At 41.8% G+C, this 21,938-nt stretch overlaps 1 protein-coding gene across 4 annotated transcripts in view; it reads right to left on the minus strand.

The window, feature by feature from the left end:
* The window catches only part of VGLL4 (vestigial like family member 4), a 176,399-nt gene that overhangs the window by 76,533 nt on the left and 77,928 nt on the right, over nt 1-21,938 (minus strand). Inside the window, exon 1 of one of the 4 annotated variants that reach the window (XM_047780987.1) lies at nt 5,296-5,900. The exons of the other annotated variants lie outside the window; for them this stretch is intronic. Within the exon in view, the coding sequence (XP_047636943.1) occupies nt 5,296-5,377 (82 nt within the window). The 5' untranslated portion in view covers nt 5,378-5,900. Of the gene's footprint in view, nt 1-5,295; nt 5,901-21,938 lie in introns of those variants that run through there. 4 annotated transcript variants of the gene reach the window in all.

The raw sequence follows: 21,938 nt of genomic DNA on the forward strand, positions 1-21,938 counted from the left end.
GAATTCTAAGAAAGGCAGGAAACAAAACAAAACAAAACAAAAAAAAATCCTGTGGAAAAGGCAAGATAAGAAAGCAAACTGATGGAAATAACCCTTAGAGCTTAGTAGAACATGTAACATTCAGGAAGGAAGAGAGAGAAAGAGAGCAAGAGAGAGAGAAAACTTTCAGACTCTGCTTTTAAAATTAAGTGGTTGGAGGGCTTTTGTGTGTGTGTGTGTGTGTGTGGTGGTTGGGGGAGGCTGATATTTGACCTCATAAAAAAAAAAGACTTTCTAAGACAAACTTGATGTTGCTGTGCTAGGCTAGAACCCAGCTTCATGGAGCTCACGAAGTATATACACGGAGACCACGAAGCATAAACATTCACAGAAGACACGTTAAGATGCACAGAGATAAAACAGATACAGCCAGAAACAATCCCTGGTAAAACTAGTTTTATGTACTTGTGTACATGCAGAAGTGCTAAATCTGGATCTAATTTCTTCAACACAACACAACCCAGGGTTTCTACACCATCCTCACAAGCTTCACAATCAAGCAGGACCAAACTTTATGAGAGGTTTTGAATCTTCTCACACACAGAGGCGGAATTTCTTTGCACCTTATGGCATAAATTTTTTTTTGTTTTTTTAAAAATCTTTCTTTCCAGTGACGAATCCAAACAGCCTAGGAAGAGAAGGCCATGCAGACAATGGGGAAAGAAAGGAGGAAGGAAGGAAGAGAAATCCGCCTTTGAAAACAAAGCCATGTGTAGGTTCCAAGAAACAGCCAAGTGAAATAATCCTTCCAGAGGAGGGCAGGGAAAGAAGGGAGGGGAGCTGGGAGGAAGGGGGGATGGTCACGCCTTCCCTTCACACACATGGTCATTAGAAGGGATCCGAGCTGGCCAGATCTCTCATAGGACTCTTGGGCTCACCTTGGCATATGTCTTATTAATCCATCTCCTCCCAATCTCTCCCTCCCCCCTTACCCGCTCAAATTAAAAGCTACAGTAAAATGAATTTTCACAGCAAAATAGTTACAGATGTTCCGCCTCAGAATACACCCCTGGATTAAGAGCTGGTCACCTGATATCTGGGGCTGGGGACTGAACAGAGCTGGTACAAAATGGCCCTGCTCTATGCCCTTTTCACCTTAGCAGTACCCAGAGGTCCTAAGTTTCCTGATGCCTCTGAGCTCATTAGACAAAGAACAATGAAACCAGGACTCTATTCCACTGCCAGTGGTTAAACTGGCAGAAAACAAAAGAAATCCGGTGCCCGGCCCTGCTCATATATCTCTAGCAGGGTCCTACCCCACTCCACCTCCCCAGTGTACATTTTCCTTTCAATCCCAGAAAATTAATTTAAACGTAGCCTGCGGTGAAACAAGTGAGAGTTAGGTCCTTGAAACAACGAACAGCTCTAAAAGGTGAGGCACTGGGAATACTCTTCTTTTAAGCTTTCAGAAGATCACAATTTGCAATCTATTCTTACTTTCTCCCAACATAAATCACACCATTAAATGAAAAGCGGAGAATTCTTCTACCAAATTACACACTAATGGCTCTTAACCCATAATTAAAGTATCATTAACAGCAGCTTAAAGCCACAGCCAACCATGAGCACATTTATTAGGCCCTAAGTTTTCAGCACGAAGTAATTATGTAAATAGAACCAGCAGCCATCTTGAGAAGAGTCAATGGTCTGATCTGCTCCCGGCTCCCCCTGAGGAAACTCTGTGTGCACTGGTGTCCACACAGGGCCTCCTCCTCTGCACACTCAGAAAAAAAGCAAAGCAAAGCTAAGTGCCAGAGCAGCAAGGAGCGTGAGCTCCGACCAGCCTCGTCACCATCGTCCCTGAATGTCACAATGGTTTCGGAGTCCAGACCAGCAACTGGTTCTGGAGCCAAGAAGAATCCAGGTCAGGCTCAACGGCACAGCGTAATCCCAGACGAAACGCCAGTGCTGTGGGCTGTGAAGGTGTCTGGGACGGAACCATGGTCCCTAACATCAAGGAGGTGATGCCTAATTAAGGAGACAAGACATAAAGTAACCTTGGAGAGGGGGTGTGGAAGAGAAGGATCACTTAGAGTCGAAACCACCAACTGGGTTCTCGTCCCAATTCAATTCTGTTACCAACTTTCTGAACAAACTTGGACAATTTATCTCCTAAGCCTCAATGTCCTCAGCAAAAACGAGGCAAATGTATTAGCTGTATCTCAGGCCCTGGGTAGCTCTGCAATAATTAGATAATGAGCGAACACAAGACAGTATGTAATTAAGTGCTAAATTACACAGGATTGACTGCAGCTGCCGATGGAGAGATTTCATTGACTTCTGAGTCAGCCACCTCCTGAGAGCCACACCAGGCACTGTGCCAGAACTCAGGGAGACAGTGTTGATCAACACAAAGCCCTGCCCTCATGTCGCTTTCAATCCACTAGGGGCACATTCTCAGGAGATCAGGCAGTGGGGGGGCGGAGGGGGGGGCGGGGGAGAGAACGTAGGGGACGAAGGCTGCAGCAGCCCATGACCTTTCTATGCAGGCAGAGGCAAAACTGGGATTCAGGTGGGTATAGTTTCAACATTCAGTTGGTAGGGTGACGAATGATAATCTGGGTAAGTGTTGAGAGCTCAGTAATAAACCAAAGGTTTTTCAACAGAGTTCTGCAGATTGCCTCATCACTGACGAAAGTAAGTATTTTCCAGAAGTTCACCAAATGCACATTGTTCCTGCCCTTTGACAATCTTCTATCCCAACAGGCCCCCACCCCAAGTCTACCATTTATGCTTAATTTTCCCTTGATTCTCTTGTCAATTATGCTTGTAGGTTCTTTGGTGCCAGGGAGCAGTCACCAAGCAGAGTCCACATCTAAACGATTTAGAGCATACCCTAAATGCGGGATTTTCAGGAAGACTTTGTATGCTAAGAGATAAATGGCTGAGAAAGACTTATTTGTGTCTAAGTGCCAAGAGAGGCTGAGGAATGATGCAGACACATGTTTTATTTTTGTGTAGCAGAGTTCTAACACAACTAAAGAGTATAACGAACCTAGGGAATAATGAACTATCAACATCTTTTTAAAACTAAAAATCAAGAAAATTAATTTGTCCCTTATTCATAAGAGATGTGAAATATGCCTGGGCCCTATATGAAATTAAACGCTACCAACCAACTCTACATTCCATTTTCCAAATAACTTCCCTGGAATGCTGGTGCGCTGATAGGTTAAATGCAATTATTCTCAAAGTGTTGGGCTTAAAAGGAACAATAACAGTTTCAACATTTCTTTAAAAAAAAAAATTCCCGTCTAAGATTTCTGCCCATCTTCTAAATACCATTTTGAGTTCTGAGCAGATGTGTGCAGTGTTTACACTGAGAAAACCACGAGGACATAAACAACCCACTATAAACGCCACTCTGATTTTGCTGTGCTTTTCTTCATTTCCTGTGTATTTATTTTGGTGTTAAAATAATGTTAACTCTCATAATAAGGAAAATAGCAGCAGATGTTTAAACCAAACAGACCACAGCACATCATCTTACTTATCTACTCAACTTTCAAAATCAAAGTTTCTTCTGCCCAATTAAGGAGGGAGCCTAGAAAACGACCAGTGTCCTGCATGGTACCTTCTACAACAGATCAAGCTGGACAAGTTCCCTGCCAGCTTTTCCTCACCACCTGCTGACACAAAAAATTAATGTGGTATCTATTTCCAAAGAATCTCTAAATTCCTCTTTTGGGCTGATCATTATGGTTTGTTTTGAAAATATCATGTTACTCAATAACAAAGACAATCCCACAGAAACGGCCTTAAAATTTTTAATTTCGTGCTCACCAAAAAAAAATTTTTTTTTAGCTAGCTGCAATATGTTAATTTCACACGAAACAGGCCCAGTCCACTGCTGCTTAGACCACTGTAAAGTCTGCCTTTTAAGTGAGTGACTTCAGAAGCAGCAGATTCAAAGAAAGCAATTCACCAAAATTCGCATTCCTGGAACAAGTAGGAGTTTAAAAAAAAAAAACTTCAAAAAACAACTTTGAAAGATGAGATTCTTATCTACAGAGTTAAATAAAAAACAACATGAATGAGGGTGGTTTTTTTTTTTTCCCCCTTGAAGGATAAAGGGTAAGTTTTCAACTGCTTAGGCAACAGGCCCAAAGTTTTTACGTGAAAAGATACAACTACGTCAGATCACCCTTCCAAGTTTCCCCAGTGTTTTCTTTTTCAAGAAAAAGCGAGGAGAAAAACACAAAAACTTCTCCTGCTGAATCAGAGAGGAGATGCCACCTCGATTTGTATGTGGTTACAACAAAAAAACACTCTCCCTGCCAAGCCCAAGCTGAATTCCCCTGTCTCCAGCGACTCAGACTCAGACCATTACCACTTTTTCAAATCGCACGTAGATGAAGTTTCAACAGATTAAGGAACTGCTTTTTCTCTCCTTGCTACTAACAGACAGCCTGAAATACTACAGGACAGTGGGGAAATACCTCACCGTTTAGCAGGAGGTAATAAACAGTAAGAATTCAGAGCTCTTTTTTTTTTCTTTTCTTTCTTTTTCTTTTTTTTTTTGGATTTAGCTTTCTGGTTGGTGCGTTGTGCAATCACTTCCACAAGGGACCAGAGTGTGGAGGAACTGTGGAGGAACATCGTTCAATGTCAGAACTCTCCCAGAGCTGAACAGGAAATGGTAAATCAGACAAAGAGCCAGTCTGTGCTCTGTGACATGGGTGCCCTCCCAGTCCCCCAAACTGAATAGAAAAATTCTTCATTGTTTGGGACAATCGCTCCCGAAAACAAAAACTCACTGTAACTTTCTGTTCCTCTCTACAGGAAAATGCAAAGTGCTTGCTGGCTGTTGGAATACAACAGGAATACTGTATGTAGATGGTGTGTGTTTAAAATGAGTATCAAAAAGAGAGAGAGAACCTGACATGTTTCACTTTTTACTTGGGTCCTAGAAGTTCTTCCTCTAAAAAAACACCAACGGAAATAAAAAAAAGAAATACACTGTAAAAACGCTAAAAGAGTGAAAAGTTAGTATGTAGCAAGCATAAAGCAAACTTTTAACAATGTATATTTCAACACCTCCCCGCCCCGCCCCCGCCCTCTCCACTGTAACCCCTGAAGCCTCTGATCAAAACAACAAACTTTGTCCTGAAACAGCACCTAAGCACCGCTCTCCTTTCAAAGCATGCTAAAGTCCCAAGAAAGAGAACAAAATGCACAGAAGTCCATCAGGACCGGAAAGGAGGAGTGGCCTTGACCAAAGCAACAGGGTAGCAATTTCTAGAAGGGAACGTCTACCTTCATAGCACAGAATGCCGATATTGTTGTTCATCTTGTCCAAGTACTGGTAGTTCAACAGGTCCATCTTCATAAATAGCATTTATTGGGCTAGCGCAGAAAACCAGCTCTTTGCTTTCGCCCTGAAAGAGTACGTTTCAAAAAGCAATTATTGCTGAGTAGCTCCTGGCTCTTCTCTTGAAACTTCACAAAGACGGAGGCCCAGCCTCAGCTGATCAAAACAAAGTAAGCTAAAAAAAAAAAAAAAAGAAAGAAAAAGAAAGAAAGAAAAAAGAACGCACTCGCAAAAAATCGAACTGCAGAAAACCCTTCAAGGGTTTATTTGTAGACGGTACACGTCCTGGATCCTCAATCAAGCATTTAAAAATCGTTTCAGAAGTCCTGATGAAGCTTTCTTCGACGTAAGGAAGGAGCAAGGAAGAAAACCACGAAGCACATTTCCTAGGACAAAGCGGCGCCCGCGTCCCTCACAGCCCGCTGCAAGTCCGCGGCGCCCACACGCCACTATGCCTGGTATGACTCGTATGCAAATGAGCTTCCTCTTCCCAGCGGGAGGGAGCACAGAGCATGCTCACTGCATCCCCGGGGCTCCTCAAATGTCAGGGATATTTTCTGCACAAGATCAGGCTCTAAATGTATTAAGTGTTTGAAAGAAAAAGAGGAGGTGGAGAGTCTGCACAGAGAGGCTGGGGCAGGGCTGCTCTGGACAGGAAGCAGCCCTGCCACTGAGAGACCGTAGGAGGAAAAGAAAACCCAGGAAGTTGCTTTTTCAGGACCTGAGTAAAAAGTCAAAAATCCTTCATGGAAGCAAACTTCCATGGAATTTAACTCTGGTGTAGCTTCACTTTGGGGCTTCAGAAACTCTTTAACTGTTTTGCTGTGGGACACATACCACACATTTTATTCTTTTTTTTTTCCTTTCTTTCTCTTTGAAAAGTTATTTTACAATGTCCATTTACACTTTCACTGTATATTTAAAATGCTGATGCCATGTTATATATACCTTCCCTCACAACCCTCATAAACAACTCACATAAACTGGGCAGGGATGGTATCACTTTTTACAGCAGCAGAAACTGAGGCTCACAGGGATTAAATAATGGTCTGTGGCTCCCAAAATAGTTGCCAGAACTACATTTAGAGTGTCTTATTCACTAATAGTATAACCTTCTAAAAAACGACGGGAAGAGAAAGAGAAAGAGAGAAGCTTAAACAAGTAAGAATATGTATCCAAGACAGAAAGCCTACTGGAAATGATGGGGGGAGTGGTGGGGATAAAATTATTTTCACTTTGCATATAGGAAAGCTGTTCTGTGTATTGGAGGCCAATAGAGTAGCATAGCACCATGTCACTCCTGACAGGAAGGGCTGGGAGCTTAAACTTCATATAACCAGTATCCAGTGCAAGCGGTGTTTAGTGAACAAGTAAATCGCTGAATGTTCAGAGCCTTCAGCACAGGAAAAACTTGCTAACAAAGTAAGGGGGAAAATAGTTTTATCTTTGGAGATGGTAGTTAGCTTTTGGCACTGTAAATAGACTAATCACCATAGGAAATGTTTCTATACTGATACTGTTGTATGCTATCAGGAAATTCAGAAAATATCAAGGGGTGTGCTATACTGTAAACCAAAAACTTACAATTTTTTTTTTCCCTTTTTTCAGCCACCTCCCAGGGGCATATGGAAGTTCCTGGGCTAGGGACTAAATCTGAGCGGGAGCTGTGACCTACACCACAGTTGCAGCAATGCCTAACCCACTGGGCAGGCTAGGGATCAAATCAGGGCCTCCACAGAGACAAGCTGGATCATTAACACACTGTGCCACAGCAGGAACTCCAAAACCGGCAATTTTAATACTCTAAAGAACTGAGTAAATAATGCCAAGGGTTTATATGTAAAAAGATTAGCAACAGTTGCATCTTGGGTAATGGGCATGTTCAGGACAAGTTGTTCAAATCAAATCTTACTTGGAGATTAATACAATACCCTACTATTGCCATCACTGCTGCAGTAGGAGTAACTGGGATAGCAGGGGTGAAGTGGACAACAGAAAAATCAAGAGTTCACAAGCTTTAATTTATAAGCATTTATTAATGCTAGAGTACATATCCCAGTATCTGAATAAGCTATACTGAAAGGTATGCATACCATCAATTGCAATGAAAATACTTAATGGAGAGGGTCAGAAAAAGACTCTTATTATGTGTATACAAATCTGATGTATATTATTGTACTTAATATCTTTAGGTACAGATTCAAATTCAACTGATAGTTCTGGTTCAAATTCGACTATACAGATAGTTTGAGAGACCAATGGTTATCTTATGTTTTTTGACAGAAGTTCTCAATAGGAAAACTTCATGAGTCATTTCCATGCCCCTATGGGAGAAAGCTGACTGTGCCTTAGAATTGGTGTACAGCTTTGGAAAATCCTGAGTCTGAGGGTGCATCCCAAATTAATCTGAGGGGGTACAGCCCAGCCTTGGTATCAATTTTAGAGTCCCAGTCTTTCCTAACACTCAGCCAAGGTTGACAACCATTGCATTTATCTCAGAGGGAAAAAAATCACCTGCTTAAGATACTTCGTTTTATTCACTTACTTTGACAAGGAAAAGTTTTAAAGTAAAGGAATTTAACCAGATTCAAACAATCCAATGGTAAAGATACCAGGAGAATATTTAGTAACTTTCCTTTAGTGACTCAGTAGCACTTACAAGGTGGTTTTCAGCATCTGAGTGGCAACCACCTGTGTGGACACAGGTACCACCTTGACCTCTATTTGGAGAGACCTGTGGTGACATCCTGGCTCTCATGGTGTCCTTCCCACAGATCACGACACCGTTGGGCTGCTACTCAGAGAAAAGATAGAGGAAAGGAGAATGAACACTTAGAAACCTTTGCAGCAACTTGAGAGTCATCTTGAGCCATTTTACGTCCTTTTACGCCCCTGTAGATCGTAAACCATCCAGTCACAGTCAAGAGGCCCCAGCTGGAGGGTGGTGGCCACACTCACCAACTCTACTGGGCAGTCAGCGCCCTTCCAGAGGGACCTGTCACCTCCCTGCTTCCCATATCTTGCCCCTTATGCTTCAAGCATGTAAACTACCAACCATTACTCTCAAAACTCCCATCATTTCACTTCTCAGCACACGTTCCCTCTTTGTGAAAAGACTTTTCCAGCCTGTCTACCAGCAAACACCCATCCCTCCCACAAGACTGGGCACAGGCCTCCTATGTCCCAAGACACCCGGTCCTTCTGTATCCTCTCTCCCTGCTCTGTGCTATCATTTGCCCCCAGGCTTCCACCCTAACCAAGTCTACGCTTTAGGAGCAAGGACTATGCCTTCCGCACCTCTGCGGGTCAGTCTGGCAGAAGCCTGGCACCTGGCAGGCCAACCAGCAATACGGTGACTAAAATCCCTAACATGAAAACCTCTCAAAGGCAGGTTCTCCATTCCCCCCCCAGCACACACCTGATTATTCAGCTCGATATTTCTCAAACTGGATTTTGCCACCATCTTCTGGGGACACCAGACCTCATGTTTGAGAAACACTCACCTAGATTCTGATCAGGCTTCAGGTTACAGTCACCACATCCATTAAAAAAAATCTGTGTACTGGAAAATGTCACTGCTTCTCGAGCTCATTAACAGGCTAATACAGTCATAGTTAAAGTACAACCGGATTGTTCTCAGGAAATGTGGAGAGGTGGTTCTATTTTACCCACAAAAAAATCAGGCAGAAAGGTTCTTTTTTAAGGATGAAGAAATTTGATCAGATATTTAAAACATAAAGAACATTTTAAGCATAGAACTGGGTATAGAATAAAACACTAAACAGACACTGTCACAGAGTTTTAACTGTAAAAATATTAAAATTGTAAGAAAATATTCTTACCATCTAATATGGAACAGGGAAACATATTCTAAGCCAAAAAAACCAAACCAAAACAAAAAAACCCTCTTCAATAAAAAAAAGAAGTCACAGGGGAGAAAAAAGAGAAGTTGAAGAAGTCACAGGAGGTCCCTGGTGGCTGAGTGGGTTAAGGACTTGGCATTGTCAATGCTATGATGTGGTCCCTGGCCTGGGAACTTCCGCCTGTTGCAGGCATGGCCAAAAAAAAAAGGAGGAGGAGAAACAGAGAAAACTACTGAAGGATTTGGCTGACTAAATATACAAACGTTATGTGTTTGTATACCTGAAAACATCAAAAGCAAGTAGAGAAGCAAAACACAAAATGGAAGAATATATTTGTAACATCTACTATGGTGGATAAAAAGGAATGTTCTTTGTATATAAAGAATATTAAAAAAAATAAGAGCAAGAAAAAACTTTATTTTTATTTATTTTTTGTCTTTTTGCCTTTTCCAGGGCCGCTTCCGAGGCACATGGAGATTCCCAGGCTAGGGATCTAATCGGAGCCGTAGCCACCACCGGCCTACACCAGAGCCACGGCAACGCGGGATCCGAGCTGCGTCTGCAACCTACGCCACAGCTCACAGCAAGGTCGGATCCTTAACCCACTGAGCAAGGGCAGGGATCAAACCCGCAACCTCATGGTTCCTAGTCAGATTCGTTAACCACTGTGCCATGATGGGAACTCCAAAAAACTTTATTTTTAAACAAGCAAAGAACTGACAAACAAGTGGCCAATAGTTTTAAAAAGCCTAGTTGACCTCATTAAAAATAGAAAAAAATAGGAGTTCCCACTGTGGCGCAGCAGAAATGAATCTGACCAGTATCCATGAGGATGCCATTTCGATCCCTGACCTCACTCAGTGGGTTAAGGATCCAGTGTTGCCGTGACTTGTGGTGGAGGTCACAGATGTGGCTCAGATCCTGCACAGTTGTGGCTGTGGCCAGTGGCTAATGCTCCAATTTGACCCCTAGCCTGGGAATTTCCATATGCCGAGGGTGTGGCCCTAAAAAGCCAAAAAAATATGTGTGTATATACACAAATTTTAAAAAATCAAGTGATTCTCCATCTGGCAAATTAACAGAAAGAAAAGGCATTTCAATTTTATTTAATGCTGGTGAGGTGAGATGCCATTGGGATTTGTATCGCTGCTAGTGAACATGTAAGCTGGTCACTCCTTTCTACTAGCAATCAGCATACACATCAAGTTGTTTGTTGTGCTGAAAATGTTCGCACCCTTTCCCCTACAATGGACTCTACTAGAACTCTCTTTAAAAAAATATATATGACATGGTCAAAGAATTACATAAAGATACAATAGCTTCTATTCATAATAATGAAAACTTAAAAACCTATAAGTCCAAAATTAAAGGAATGCATAAAACAACACTGTATCAATGACAGAATAGTATGCCACCATTATAATTCCTTCTAAAACATAATGACAGGAGGAAAGGTTAAACTCAAAATGTATGATAATAGCACTACGTGTGTTAACTGAAAACAACAAAAATAAGTTATAAAAGTAGTATGAACACTAAATACCAATTTTGCTTATGTATTTATGAGTATACACACACACACATATATAAATATACACATGTATTTTAAAAACTGGAAAGCATACCAAAATGTTAGGAGTGCCTATCTTTGAGGAGTGGGCAATTTTCACATTTTTCTATAACTCTAATTTACTTTAAAAAGCTATATTCCTTATATAATCAAAGGGAGAGTGGAGGGAAATTCTCCACTTTTTAAAAGGCAGACACATAGTGAGAAAATAAGTCTTGGTAAGGAATAAGCAATGAATCATATTATCTAATTTTTGAACAGCATATGTCCTTTGATTTAAACTTAACAACTAAAGATTAAAAATTTCAAACACTGGGAGTTCCATGGTGGCTCAGTGGGTTAAGGACCCAGTGTCTCTCTATGAGGATGTGGGTTCAATTCCTGGCCTCGCTCAGTGAGTTAAGGATACAGCATTGCTGCAAGCTGCAGCATAAATTGCAGATGCGGCTTGGATCTGGCTTGCCATGGCTGTGGCATACCACAGCTGCAGCTCCAATTCAGCCCCTAGCCTGGGAACTTCCACATGCTGCAGGTGTGGCCCTGAATAGAAAAAAAGAAGAAAAAAAAATCCAAATATTCATTTAGAACTTTGTAAGATTTAAAGATGTTTATGATAAGGTATCTGTCCTAAAGAAGAGTCTAGAGTTCTCTTGTGGCTCAGTGGGTTAAGGATCTGGCATTGTCACTGCTGTGGCACAGGTTCAGTCCCTGACCTGGGAACTTCCACATGCCATGAGCATGGCCAAAAAAAAAAAAGTCTGCAAAACAGAGGTGTATGCCAATCACATCTCAGTAAAACTGGGGAGGCTGGAGAAAATAGTCTACAGGGAGAAACTCTCTGTACTGTAAATTTTCAGAGAACACAAACATGTACACATATACTTTTCCCTTCTACTATTTACTAATTATTTCTTGTATTAGTATCAATTCTCTAAACCAGACCTTAAGCTTCTGGAGAAAAGGAAAACTAAGCTGTTGTTCTTGGTATAGAGTTCCTGAAGCATAAAATAAGGGCTCCATAAATGTTCATTAGGGCAGTGTCTCACCATCTTTGTGGAATAATGACAGGAAAATGGTGACAGAAGAAAGGCCAGGCTAATTATTGGGTTAAATGATTCTTTGCCCCAGAGTCGACTAGTAGTTTAAAATGGAATCAGCAAGACTGTGAGCTGCTTCGTAAAAGCCAAATGATCAAAATCACTCTCCAGATACTTACTAAAGAATAAAATGCTTTCATTAGCACGCTTTCAGAAGAGGGAATACTTTAACGTTAAGTCGCACAATCATCTCTTCAAAGACAGTGGGAAATGTAAATAATGCTATTGGGCTTCTCAGTTCCCCCACTGGGTCCACCTGCTCTCTTCCTCCCAGGGTTCTCAGTAACCTACATACTCAGCTAAGGCTTTCATGTTAAGGTTTTTTTCTTCTTCTTCTTCTTCTTCTTAGCATAAATTTTTTTTTTAATAAACCACTTTAACCTAATATGTGAAGAGTAGTCAAAAAGACCCTGCCAAAGGAAGAAAATAAATTTGACTATAACTTGATACACAGTTTCAGTTTAAAAAGTCGGAGATGCAAAAATGCCATGTTAAGAGTATTTCTAGAATCCACTAAAATCTATGAACATGTTCTTCAGCATAATAGCAACAGTAACAATAACGATGATGACAAGGTTTGTGACACACTTCTTTGCGCAAGGCACTGTCACTTTTTAGGTAATTATCTTAATTACAAAAACAAGGTTATGAAAAGGAAAGTACAGAAGAGCATTTAAGTGGAGTTCCTGTCATGGTTCAGTGATTAACGAATCCAACTAGGAACCATGAAGTGTCGGGTTCGATCCCTGGCCTTGTTCAGTGGGTTAAGGATCCGGTGTTGCCATGAGCTGTGGTGTAGGTTGCAGACGCAGCTTGAACCCCGCGTTCCTGTGGCTCTGGCATAGGCTGGCAGCTGCAGCTCCGATTAGACCCCTAGCCTGGGAACCTCCATATGCTGCGGGAGCGGCCCAAGAAATAGCAAAAAGACAAAAAAAAAAAGAACATTTAAGTGAAAACAGAATTAGCAGTGAGTGGTACGAAAGACAAGCAACCAAACTCTCTTTTCCTTATGTGTTGTTTAGAATGCAAAGTTCTGTGGCTCAAAGACTCAGCTAAAATCCAATCTTCCACAAGAACCCCATTAGCTAGGTAGGATTAACCCCCTTATCCACTGTATTTTAGGTCTATACTGCACTTTTTTCTAACTTTTTTTTAAAAAATTGAAATATAGTTAATTTACAATGTTGTGTTAGTTTCAGATGAAAAGTTACAGTGTGTGTAGTTATATAACTACATACACACACATTTTTTTCAGATTCTTCTCCATTATAGGTTATTATAAGATATTTAATATAGTTCCCTGTGCTATATAGTAGGTTGTTGTTTATTTTATATGTAGTGGTGTATATCTGTTAATCTCAAACTCCTCATTTATTCCTCCTCCACCCTTCCCCTCTGGTAACCATAAGTTTGTTTTCTATGTCTATTTCTGTTTTGTAAATAAGTTCACTTGTATCATTTTTTAAAGATTTTTTATATATAAGTGATCTCATATGATATTGGTCCCTCTCTGACTTATTTCATGTAGTATGATAATTTCTAGATACATTCATGTTGCTGCAAATGGCATTATTTCATTTTTTTTTTATGGCTATATACTGCATTTTAAAACAAGGCAGACTATGAGATAATTTATCTATCTCTCCCCTACCAGATTATAAAGGCTGCTTTGCACACAGTAGGTCTTTCAACAGTATAGCTGTTAAAGAGGACACCAAAACAAAAAATTTTCAAATGATTCAAGTATCAAGTAGGTGAACATGAGTATCTATTAAGTTCCCCGTGTTATTACATTTTCTCTCAAGGAAAGAATACCTAAATATATCACAAAATATTGCTTATTTCTCTAAATTGGAGTTGCTCACACTGAAATGATAGTGAAAAACATACAGTATTTTTTGTCAATTTTTTCACAAAAGCAAATGCCACTAAGCTGTATGTTTTGACATTTATTGTTTATAAAATAGTACCTCTCCTAAGTTAAAGTATTCTCAACCTCTATGAAGTATGTCTTGATCATTTACTGTAATATAGTGGGATTTTAACACAAATGTATATATTTTTTAAAAAAAACTTAAAATGGTTCTTCTCAAAGATTTAAACTTTCAATGCAACAGCACCCTCTAGGGATGAATTTTAAATTGCAAAGAATTTTGGGAAAGCAAACTGCCTGATTTCCGTCTGAGTTCAAACACAATAAGCCTTTTATTTTAATTTAAAAAGTTACAGTAATTATCTTTTAACCAATAATTTCACTCTCACTAAACTTTACAAAAATTAAAATAAAACACAAAACCAACTCACTTGATTATCAAATGAGTGAACAGGAATCTGCTTTATTAACATGAATTTAAGATAAAAATAGCATGTAAAAGTGCAGACTAGGACTGATGTTTTAAATAAGTCAGAATAAATCAGTACTGGGGAAGGAGATTAATTAATTAGCATTCCTAAGAAAGAAGAAATATCTTGCAAAACACTACCTCTGCACCCAAATAGCAGCAATGCTGCAGCTAAGAAAGCATGATGGAAGGGAAGTGCCGTTAGAACTGTTCTCCTTAGTCAGGTAATCAATGGCTGGTGCAGCTCAAGTCATCAATTTCCTACTGTCCTCAAACGTCATTTTCTCCCTAGAGCAGGTGGGGTGTGGCCTGTGGCAGAGCACCAGCTTCTCTCCTGTACCCTGTTTCTTTTTAAATCTTCCCAACAATGCTAGCAGGTCCCTTCACCATTTTACAAATGAGGAAACAGATATTAGGCAGAGAAGCCTGTCCAAACTCCCATAAAGAGTGTAGATCTGGGTTCAGAAGCTGAGATTTCATTCCACCCAGGGTCTTATTTTAACAAAAATAAGAAGAATTTTAAAGTTCACGATGACTGCTGACTTGCAAGGGGCAAGTTTCATGCTAGATTTGCAAAAAGCAATTGAATAAAAACTAGGTATGAAGACTAGATCATCGGCAACCTTAAGGTTAATACATACTTATAAGAGTTGTACCTTAAAGTTTTTAAAACAAATTCATCTTCAGAGTTCCCATTGTGGCGCAGTGGAAACAAATCCGACTAAGAACCATGAGGTTATGGGTTCCATCCCTGGCCTCGCTCAGTGGGTTAAGGATCCGGTGTTGCTGTGACCTGTGGTGTAGGTCGCAGATGTGGTTCAGATCCCGAGTTGCTATGGCTGTGGTGTAGGCCGGCAGCTACAGCACTGATTCAACCCCTAGCCTGGGAACCTCCATATGCCATGGGTGTGGCCCTAAAAAGCAAAAAAAAAAAAAAACAAAAAACAAAAAACAAAAAAAACCCAAACCCAAAACCCAAACCCTCACCACATTGCGATCTCGTTAAAGTTAAATCCACACCCCAATGCCTATTGGAATAGACATTTATTAGTTTTCTGGATTAACTCCTGACCTACACACACCAGGAAGACAGTCTTCCAAAAGCAGGTAGACGGTTCAGATTTTAGTTAGTTCACCAAGTGTATTTCAGTAATGTATTGAGAGAACAAAATGTACTGGTTGAAGACATTCACTTAAATCAAAGAAAGGCCAATACAATCAAATTCTTTTCACAACGCACACAATTCATTTTTTCCAAGGATGGATTTGCCAACCTGACCTTGGAAATTACTTATTGATGTTTCTATCTGTAAGGAAATTATAGTCATAGGCTGACCAGAAATCCACCAACTGGAAAAGCAGTTTTCAACCCTAGCCATGCATTCAAATCACCCGTGAAGCTTTGAAAGCCACAGGTACCAGGCCCCAGATCTCGCAGTTGGTTTAGTGAGTCTGGGATGGGGCCCCGTGCAGAAAATGTATTTTGAATTTATATCCAGGAAACAACTATACTCAGCAGCACAGTATGAAAATAGCTCTCCCTGTAATTCTGATACACTCCCCACCCCTGAGGCTCAGGACCACTGCCCTAGGGATTCTGACTGAATTTAATAGAGCACCTGGCTGAGGAAACTCCTGCCTTAGACACCTTCCAGAGCTCAAGGGCATCCCAACTAGTTACCTGAGGACAGGACCCAGGGGTGACGTGAGCCAACCTAAGCAACAGTTCAACTTCCTACTCACAGAGATGTGATTCCATCACTGGAATTAACACAGCTTCTATCTTGCTTTACACAGAAAGGGCAGAGGAACCCTCTCATTCTCAGCCTCTTTCTTAGACAGGACTAGAAATTTATAAACTACCCATACATGACTGTATTAACATCAGGATTGCCATTTATCCCCTTCTCCGAATTCACATGGGATGTGTGGTGCATGAGGGTCCCAGGAATGAAACAGAGCATTCCCTGGAGGAGCAGATTAGGTTTCCCATGTGTGGGTGTCTTACTATGGCTGGTGATGGTGAGTTTTTAGTGAACCTCCCACCAGAGGACTTGGTGTCCATGTGAGCGGCCCCCCCACCCCTGGTTTTCCTTATCACTGCTCCCCCAGCACCTGGCACAATGCCTGGCACCCAGTAGGTGGTGAATAAAGATTTGCTGAGATAACAAACAAGGAGGCAAGAACTCTAGAATCTAAGCTGGGAAGGGAGGAAGGCCAGAAGAGGTGGGGAGCCCCAAGTTCTGGATGGCATCTGGCGGAGTCAGGGCAGAGAGAGTGGACTAGGTCCCCAACCAGGTTTAGAGGACAGGCCACATCCTAGTCTTCCAGGGAAGCACCCACTGCCAACAGGAACCACAGCCCCAGGGAGGGAGTCAGCTACCAGGGAGGAGAGAGGTGGGCTTGTGACTCACCTGAGCAGGGAAGGGCTGTGGGGACCATGGCCACCTGCAGATGCAGCCAGCAGTGGCTCAGCTCCTCCAGAGGAGGAGGCAGAAGGCAGAGCGGGAAGCACAGGCAGGGATGAGCCCCAACTTCCTGAGCTCTCTGCACCTCATGCTGTGTTCTCAGCACAAGAGAGTACCGAACATGGAGTACCTCCCAGCCTCAGTTTCCTCATCTGCAAAAGGTGGGGCAGCGGCGGGGTGGGGGGGGGGGGGGGGAAATAAAAGCTCCCATGCCCAGCAGAGACAATGGGGATCAGAGTTTCCAGAACCACCAAGTAGCCAGAGCCTTGGGAAAGAGGACCACCCCCCTCTTCCCAAAGAAGAGGGGCTGCTTTGAATTCCAGGAGAGGCGGGGCCTGTTCCTATGAGGAGACTGCCCAGCTCCGCCCCACCTGCCAAGAACCTCAAACAGCAACATCGTCCATAAAAAAGGAGCAGGAACAAAGGTTGTCTTATACCAATCAGCCGTTTCCTTAAGTTTAATTAGACTCTGTGGATTTCTGAAAGCACCTCAGTAATTCGAGATAGCAGAGGCCCTGTGAAGGAATCAATATAAATCTTTTCTTTTTTTTAGCTTTAAAATATGATCATAATGCATCCTCAGTTAAATGTAGCTTTCTTACCCCAAAAGCTGTCAAATGGTCAAAAATCACACAGATCAGCCATTACTTCAATGAAACAAACACGCATCCTAAAGAATGCATTAAAAACAGGGCCCAGGAGTTCCCTGGCAGCTCAGTGGGTTAAGGATCCAGCATTGTCACTGCAGCAGCTCAGGTTGCTGCTATGGCCCAGGAATTTGCACAGGCCACAGGCATGACCAAAAAACAAAACAAACAAAGAAACAAACAAAAAATTTTTTTTAAAAAGGAAGGGGGATAAATTAGGAGTTTGGGATGAACAGATACACACTAGTAAAAAAACAAGGACCTACTTACTGTACAGCACAGGGAACTCTACTCATCTTATAACCTATAATGGAAAAGAATCTGGAGAAGAATACCTCCAGATAGATAGATAGAGATAGATAGATAGAGGAAGAGAGAATATCTCTCTTGAGATTCTTTTCCATTATATTATATATATATATATATAGAGAGAGAGAGAGAGAGACTCAAGAGATTCTCTCTCCAGATTCTTTTCCATTATATATAGAGAGAGCAAAAGCGAGATTTTTATACATAGAGAGGAAAAAATATATAAATATGTATTTTAGTTATATATATAACTGAATCACTGAAGCCTGAAACTAACACAACGTTGTTTTTCAACTATACTTCAGTTAAAAACAAAACAAAGGTCTAATACTAGACAAGATCTATTCTGTTGACTTCACACAAAATGGACCACATTTACCCCCATGTCCCCCAGTCCTCACCTCTTCTCTCTGGTCAACCACACACCCCACTTTAATAAACATACTCCTCGACCTCTACGGTATCTGAATCAACCCCAAATTCTTGGGTTCTGGACAATTTCTCTCTCCCCTTTTGCCCCTCATCCACACCCATCTCCAGGCTGCCACTTTCATTTGCAGTCTCAATATAAATTCCTATTTTATATAATAAGTGATGGTAAGTGTTATTTAGAGAGTTGTTTCTGCCGAACTGAGTTTCTCTTTGGTTTTTCTTACTCAAAGGATGTGGAGACTGAATGAGTTGTACATCCCAAGACAAAAAGAGAGAGAGACAGACCTTTTTAGCACAATAGACATGAAGAATATTGTTTAGCTCATTCTCCAGACGGTTTGAATTCACAACAGCAACAGGAACAGTGGGAGGCCCCAAAGTGCCTACATTTCTTTGGGGAGAACACTGAGGCTACCTAGAAGAAATGTGGCTTTGCTCTCCAATAAGAATGGGGGAAAAAAAAAATTCTCGTTGTCTCTAGTTCAAGGTGAGGCTAGTTACCATAGGGTTAAGAAGCCTAACCACTTCAGGCATAATCTTATTACTCATGAATGCTGCTCCGGTGTTCTTTGACATTCTGATTATCCTGGGATTACTGTTACAGGATCTCTGTGCTAACAGCCCTGTGCCACAGGCTGCCAAGAAGAAAATTAGGATCCCTGTTGCTGTCATGCCAATTTACACCGCATCTAAATAAATGCTTCTTCCTGCTTTCTCACCCCCACCTCCCCAGTAAAACAAATTTTAAAAAGAGGGAGGGGGGAGTTCCCGTCGTGGCGCAGTGGTTAATGAATCCGACTAGGAACCATGAGGTTGCGGGTTCGGTCCCTGCCCTTGCTCAGTGGGTTAACGATCCGGCGTTGCCGTGAGCTGTGGTGTAGGTTGCAGACGTGGCTCGGATCCCGAGTTGCTGTGGCTCTGGCGTAGGCCGGTGGCTACAGCTCCGATTCAACCCCTAGCCTGGGAACCTCCATATGCCGCGGGAGCGGCCCAAGAAATAGCAACAACAACAACAATAACAACAACAAAAGACAAAAAAAAAAAAAAAAGAGGGAGAGGAACATGACCAAGGACAGCACTGCACCTGCATGCTCAGTGGTGTCTATTCCCCACAGCAGTAACTCAAGGGCCATATTTTATTTATAGATGCACTGAAGGAACAAGGGTTTAGGGCAGTCTGACCTGGAACCACCAAGAAAAGATAACCAGTACATATTCCTTTGGAAGACTGACTCACCAAACAGAAGCTCTCTTCTTCTTATGGAAGACGACCTTCCAATCCTCTTTTGACTGAGCACCGGGGGAGGTGCGCAGGGAAAAAAGAACACTTGACCTCTTCCTGAATCTTTCTGCTTATTCATCTGGCACGTGGCCCACTACTCCTCATGAAAGAGAAAAATCACGCCCTCAATTCTCACATGTCAATGCACTGAACAAAAAGAAAAGAGGAGTTCTCGTCGTGGCTAAGTGGTTAATGAATCTGACTAGGAACCATGGGTTGCAGGTTCAATCCCTGGCCTCGCTCAGTGGGTTAAGGATCCGGCGTTGCCCTGAGCTGTGGTGTAGGTTGCAGACGCAGATGGGATCCTGCGTTGCTGTGGCTCTGGTGTAGGCCGGCAGCTACAGCTTAGATTCGACCCCTAGCCTGGGAACCTCCATATGCCGCAGGGGGGCGGCCCTAAAAAGACAAAAGACAAAAGACAAAAAAAAAGAAAAGAAAAGAATCTGAAGAAGTTGTCCAATAGGCCCCTATAAAATGTTTTAAATGCCTACAGTAAACACTTAGTATATGAATGTGAAAACTCTTCAAAAGGGTCAACAAGTGCTGTTTGGCTGTTGACAAAAGACACTATACAAAATGTACCATCCAGAATTATTATCATTATTATTATTATTACTACTACTACTAATAAATGAGTCTTGCTGAGCCCCAGAAGCAGAGACCTTGAGCAATGCTCCCATACACACTTGACTCACCTCCAAGCCTCAGACACAAGTGCCCACTGTCCAGGGTCATGACAGAAGTTAACGATCTAGACGTCAAACCCAACACAGATACAACTGTCATGCCTCTGAGTGCTGTGTCTTCAGAACCCGAGATACTACTGTGCACTTGTCTTCAGAGGATGGGGTCCAAGGGTGAAGAAGCCCTGGTCCCTGTCCTGGCAGGGCTCATACTGAGGACAGCTCAGCCAAACTACCAACAAAAACAGAAGGCAGAGGAGAGAGAAACACTATTTTCTGAGGGGATTTAGCTGTGAATTTCATAAGGAAAGTAGCATTTAACTGGACCCTGAATAGAACACAATTTCAAAGCAGGACTGAGGGACAAGGCATTCCAAACAGCAACCTAAATGTCCATTAAACACAAACAAAATAAAATATGGGCTGTAACTCATTCATTATTCCAACGGCATATGAAATGAACTTTGATTACTGCGGACAAAGGTAACTTAAGATACAGGACTAATTAATTAATTAATTAATTATTTGTTTGATTTATTTACTCAGGAATATTTGAAATTTTCGATCTGGGAGGCCAGGGCTTAGTCAGAAGCAGGTTCCAATTCTGGTTTTTGCTACAAACCGCCTCTGTGAGCAGAGGGGTATAACTGAAACCCTCTGGTCTAATTCTCCATCTCTGGCAATGGGGATGAAGGTAGTGGATCCACTCCTTGGACACCAGCGCTCAGCATGGCATTAAACACAGCCTGCTCTAATCACACTGGGCTTTTATCTCCTCTATACAACAACAGCTTCTGGGGGTCCTGCACTTAGTCTGAAGTACTCGGCACATGGCTAGTGCAAGCAACACCCTATAAATGCCAAGTGCTCTTCCTTCTACTGAATTTCTATTTACTACGAAAATAGTTTCCTTTGTGCTAGAAAGTATGCTATTCTTCAAACTGTGAAATACCCCAATCTCAAAGTTTTACCTTGCACGCTTCAGCACATATCTTTCCCATTAGGATTCCTTTTTTGTTTGATTTAATGCTACAGCCTTAAAAATATATATAGCTCTTGGGAGTACCCACTGTGGCACAGCAGAAACAAACCAACTAGTATCCATGAGGACACCAGTTCACTCCCTGGCCTCGCTCAGTGGGTTAAAGATCCAGCATTGCTGTGAGCTGCGGTGTAGGTCTAAGACGTGGCTCAGATCCTGTGTTGCTATGGCTGTGGCGTAGGCCAGCAGGTGCAGCTCAGATTCAACCCCTAGCCTGGGAACTTCCATAGGCTGCAGGTGCAGAACTAAAAAGCAAAAAAATACACACACACACACACACACACACACACACACACGGTTCTTGGGGGACTTGGGCCTATGAAACACCAAATGGAAATCATTTGAATTTAGTACTCAAAACTAAAAATGAAGTAATTGTGGGATCCTAAGACTTTTAAGCATTGTATTAACTGAACTTTCACGCCAGCCTTACTTCCAACAGATCAAGGAAATTGCAGAACACCAAAGAGCTACAAAACTAGTCCCTTGCACACTTTCATCTCATCAGGGTAGCTGTCAGACCTAACAGCAAGACTATCACACACTAAAGACTTCACAAAAATGGACACAGGTACCCCGCTTGTTTCTTTGCAGACACTAAGTGAAAAGGACCTGAGCATACTGATTTCAAAGTCAAAATTCTTGCCACACCAGAGAGAAGGACCCTCCCAGTGGAACATATTCATTCAGAGGCAGCTGCTTGTAGCCCCACACTCCCCAAACACACAGAGCAGTCAATGGCTACCCTGAAAGATCAACACACCAGAGAAATTACACTACAAAGAATTTGAAATTTATGAACTAACATTTCCCCCTGAGATAAAAAGAAAGGGTATAACCTCTTTTTTTTGTT

The sequence above is a fragment of the Phacochoerus africanus genome, chromosome 1 (genome assembly GCF_016906955.1).
Source record: "Phacochoerus africanus isolate WHEZ1 chromosome 1, ROS_Pafr_v1, whole genome shotgun sequence".
Lineage (NCBI taxonomy): Eukaryota > Metazoa > Chordata > Mammalia > Artiodactyla > Suidae > Phacochoerus > Phacochoerus africanus.